This window comes from Acanthamoeba castellanii (assembly GCF_000313135.1).
Source record: "Acanthamoeba castellanii str. Neff unplaced genomic scaffold scf7180000084646, whole genome shotgun sequence".
NCBI lineage: Eukaryota > Discosea > Longamoebia > Acanthamoebidae > Acanthamoeba > Acanthamoeba castellanii.
Window position 1 is genome coordinate 88,193 of NW_004457582.1, and position 4,916 is coordinate 93,108.

The 4,916-nt window shown below is 57.0% G+C and overlaps 1 protein-coding gene across 1 annotated transcript; it reads left to right on the forward strand.

The window, feature by feature from the left end:
- Nucleotides 1-515: 515 nt before the first annotated feature.
- On the forward strand, nt 516-4,569 carry ACA1_099100 (PH domain containing protein; the record flags this gene model as incomplete). The annotated part of the gene is made up of 17 exons (XM_004343603.1): nt 516-608; nt 790-816; nt 916-1,010; nt 1,126-1,237; nt 1,312-1,419; nt 1,504-1,635; nt 1,725-1,777; nt 1,867-1,975; nt 2,054-2,179; nt 2,272-2,342; nt 2,456-2,720; nt 2,820-2,937; nt 3,006-3,769; nt 3,842-3,938; nt 4,037-4,209; nt 4,280-4,423; nt 4,537-4,569. The coding sequence occupies 17 exons, from the start codon at nt 516-518 to the stop codon at nt 4,567-4,569; spliced, it is 2,520 nt and encodes an 839-aa protein (XP_004343653.1).
- Nucleotides 4,570-4,916: the final 347 nt, after the last annotated feature.

Below are 4,916 nucleotides of genomic sequence, written 5' to 3' on the forward strand. Positions count from 1 at the left end.
AGATTATTGTTTGCCTTTGTTGGTACCTTCACGCGGTGTGTGGCGGGATACTCTGATCGTTGCCCATGCTGTGGTGATGTGTCAGACTTTCTTCTCCAGACCGCTACCCCGTGTACACGACGCAACACCGTGAGTGCCTACTACGAAGCGGGCAGCCGTGGAGCAGCGAATGGTTTAGATATTCTGCCCTCGGTTATTTCCGCGTTTGACTTTATTACGGACGTTGCTCGCATTCCTGATAATTCTATTATTCCTTTATTTATTGGATTCCTGTGGGCCAACAGGGGCCGGAGGAGCTAGATTTGATCTTCATCTATTTTATTCAATTTAATAATTAGGTTGCCGAAATCATGATGTCAGTGCTACAGCCTCCATCATCTCATGGAGGCCTAAGTCCCCGCAATCCACTCGGGGAATCTACATCGATGTCTTCTACGCCCTCGCCTCCTTCTTCTTCCTCTTCTTCTTCGTCATCGACGCCACGGCAGCCGGCGCCCGTTGGGTCGAAGCGGGAGATGCAGAACGAGCTGAAGGTTTTCCTCAAGTGGTACCTCAACTTCGGGGTCTACAAGCTCAGGAAGGGCAAGTTCAAATACGGCGTCCTTCAGGTTCTCTTGCCCCCCCCCTCCTTCGCTTTCGCTTTCGCTTTCGTTCTTCCACCCTCTTCTCTTCGCTTTCGCTCCATCTGTTGCCCTTTCGTTTTTTCATTTGTATTGAATGAGAAGTCACTCCTCACGACAGCGGCCGCTGCCGTCGCACTCTGACCTTTCACTTTTTCTTTTTGCTCAGCTGGACTACCTCCACGGCCGGGTCGGCGTAGGCAAGAAGGGCCAGGCACGCTCTCCGCCGCTCATCAACCCCCTTTCCCCGCGTGGTCGTTTGACATGGCCCTCCTCCTTCCCTCCACCCCCACAGGCGTACCTGCACATGCCATTCGAAATACTGGACAAGGTCACCTTGTCAGAACAGGACTCGCGCTGCTTTCACATTCACCTTCATGACCTCACCCCGTACTCATTTCGCTCTCGCGCACACACGCGACACACACGACACACACGACACACCCACCCACTCAGGTCAACTTAGAAAGAAATTTTGACTCTTTGAAATGCAACAAAAAAACAGGGTGGTGCTGTACAGCCAGCAGGAGGAGGACCGACCCACGATTGTCAACGAGCTGCGACAAATCATCAACAACACCGAGTTCCTCAAGGGCAGCACCGAGCCGCCAAAACTGGTGCGTACCTGCGTTGTGTGCGTGTGCGTGTGCGTGTGCGATTGAGCAAAAGTGCTCATTTGTTTCCGTTACAGAACGACTACGCGGAGATCATCCGGTTGGGCGAGGTGGAAAAAAAGGGTCCAGTCAAGTGGGTCACGCGAACGCTCGTCCTCACCGACAACCAGCTCCTGTGCATGCGGGTGCGCTCCCCTTGTCCAGTCGTCCAACAAACGTTCTCTTTCTCTTTTCCCGCTTCTTGTTGTAACACGCACATGAATGTGTAGGATACATCGCGAGACGCGTTTCCGGTCAACGTGATCGACATTTGCGACATTTTGGCTGTTGAGCGCGAGAAGGACGCCACGTTCAAGGTCGTGACCGAGCTTCGCACCTTCCAGTTCAAGGCCTCGTCCACTGTACGCTTTCCTCGGTACTTGTTCGGAGTTGAAAGCTTGGTGTAGATTCGGAGCTAAACGAACAAGCACCAAACTCTTCGCCCATACAGCCGAAACGAGAAAAGTGGGTCACCAAGCTTACGGCGACCGTCGAACTGCAGAGGTACCCGACATTCCTGAAATACCACAAGTGGTCGCACGAGCTAACCTTGAGCGTTCGCTCTTCGTGATTGCATTGTGGCGCCACAACAGCGAACTGAGGGAGAGGGCGCTCGAGGAAAAGAAAAAGAAGCAGCGGAAACAGAAGCACGACGCTACCACGCCATCGGAGCTCATGCTCCCCTCAGGCATCCCGCTGCTCGTGCGCCCCTGCCACCCCCATCTCAGCTGAGTGGCCCATTCTGATCGTCATTCCACCCTGCGCACACGCATGGCACAGGGTCGATACGAGGTCCATTTTGCAGACTTGCACACACTGTTCGGCCAGAACGTGCAGAAGCCGGACAACAAAATCATCAACCTGAAGGTCTACTACGACATCAAGTATGCCGCAGCTCGCAACCAAGTCCGAAAAGAGGCACGCCACCCCACGTTCACGTTAATCTTACAGGCCCACATCTCCCTCTAGGCAGGTGGCTTACGCCTCACCTGTCGCAGATTTCGATCGTGAGCGTGGCCACCGGCGCACTGGCCGTCGACACCGCCGGAGACTCAGTCATGCACGCTGCGTACGCCCCCAAGTCACCCTTCCAGGGACCATCGCACTCCATTCCTTTCTCATGCTCGTTCCGTGGCGTATGTGTCGTGTTGCGTGTTGCGTGTGGTGCTTTGTGATGTGCAGAACGGGACTGCAGCAGGGCGAGGGCGTGAACGGTGCCGGGGAGAGCGAGGACGAGGCCGGCCAGCCCACCGGGGAGGACTTCCGCAAGAAGAAGAGCAAGAAGCTGCGCATGCGAACCAAGCTGATCAAGTCAAGTCCCGACCTCAACTCGTCGCTCGGCAGCTCCGATTCCAAGCGACGGTTCCTGCGCAAGGGCAGCGAGAAGAAGTTCCGCAAAGGCAGCAAGTTCCCCTCGCACTCGGACATCGTCTTGCCCGTCACGCGCGTGCGTACCCCATTCCTGAACATTCCACGCGCGTTCCATTGCATTCATGGGCACATTCCTCATCGCTGACGTGGTGCTGGTGGTATTATTGGCGTGAAGGATGTGGTGAGTGCGCGCGAAGAGCGAGATGAGGTGGAGCCGCGGGTCATCAACGATAAGCGGAGCTGGGGCCTCGAACGCAAGACGTCGGTCGTCGGTCTCCCCCGCTTCAACTCGGGTGCGCACCACCATTTCAATCACCACATTCCATTCCATGTTCACATTCCTCGTATACCATCATAATAGAGTCGCCGCTCGGCGCGCCGCGCATGCTGTCGAACCATCGGTCCGGCGGGTCGGCGATCACTGCGATGTCGGCGTCCGTGCCCCACCCGGCCCCGCTTCAGGGCGGCGGCCGCCCCACATCTCCGCCACCGCTGCCAGCCCGGCCCGGCCCCGCCTTGCCGCCGCGACCACCGCGTTCGCCCCGATTCCTCCCACAGCCGCCCGCCGCCGCCGGCGCCGCTGGTGGTGGTGCTAGTGGTGTTGCTGCTGACGTCAGCAGTGTCGGCAGCGGCGAGCAAAAGCCGTCGACAACGACGTCGTGGGCCAAGTACCGATTCGGGGAGGGCCTCAACAACGACGCGGCCAACAAGCGGCGCAGCCGCACGTTCCACTACACGGCCCTGGCGACGATGCCTGCCACCACCGACGCCGCCGCTGGCGCGACGACGAAGATCGGAATCGGCGGCGGGCGTCAGCGCACGACCGAACAGGCGGAGAGCGGCCACCAGCGAAGTGAGGCGGCCTCGAGCGCGACGACGACCGAGGACGAGCTCAGCAGCCACGATGATGAAGAGGACGATGACGAAGAAGACAGCGACAGCAGCGACGAGGACGGGGAGATCGAGGCGGAGGTCGAGCTGGACGACGAGGACGATGATGACGAGGACTCGGACGACGATGACGACGGCTGGACCGGGGGAAGCGGAGGGTCCGGAAGCGAAGGTGGCGGCGGCAAGGGTCCATCGACCCCCTCGCCGTCTTCGTGGCGCCGCGGCGCACGTCGCGTACGGCTTCGCTTTCGCTCTTTTCGTTTCTTTTATTCATTTGTCACAAAGTTCTAACACATCGTTACACAGCGTTCTCTGGACGTCATGGGTGGTAGCGGGGAGTACAACCGAGTCTCCGTGTTCGGCAAGAGCCTGGGCATGAAAGACATCTGCATCCTCCAAACAGGTAATTTTTTTGCATTTCATCTCTTTTATTCATTTCACGTTTTTTTGTGTTTTTTATTATTACTACTACGACTCTTGGTAATGTGACCGCAACCACAGGAGGAATTTTTACCAAGTACTGCCGCAACACGAAGGGCACCAAGAATTTCAAGGGCGCGCGCCGACAGCGGTCGGTCTGTCTGAGCGAGGACCTCACCTCCATCCTCGTCTACCGCCACCTCGACCGATCGCTCAAGGCCAAGAAGGACTGTCGCTCCATCGGCCTCTCGCAGGTACCCACTACTCGCCCCGGCAAGTCATCGGAGTTAAAAAAACAATCAGCACTGACGGACACGCGCTTAGGTGGTGGACATCTGCAAGGGCTTCAAGACGCCGATTCTCATGCGCCACGGCCGGCCCGGCGAGGAGGGGCTGGCCCTGTCCATCTACTACACCAAGCCGTACTCGGGCGATCGTACGCTGGACCTGGTGGCCGCCACGCCGGACGTTCGTGGTAAGAACCTCTGGCCATTACATTCAAATAAGGGCAGATCACGGTTTTGCTGAACATTGTTGTGTTGTTTGCGTATGTGCCAGATATGTGGGTGCAGTGTCTACAGCATCTGCTGGCCTCACGACGAGACAGGGCCTGACCCTGAAGCCATGCTCACACATCAACCCAACCACTACTCTTTGGCCACAAACAACACAGTCACTACCAAAAACCAAAATGGATCTCATTTTGTGGTTGTAATGGAGATCCTTGCACTCATCAACCATTGGGTGCAACTGGTGTAATGTCTACAGCTAGCTGTCACACTACATCAGTTGTCCCCCACAGCCTTCCTTGCTCCCCCCCTAACCCAATCCCCAACCACACCGCCCAATGCACCAACCAAAATTCGAAGCCCTCTGCCCCCTTGGCCAATAGGCTTATGGGCGGACTTTTTGGCACAGTGAAGGGCTTGTTTTTATTTTCCTCTCCGTCATTGGAGCTCTT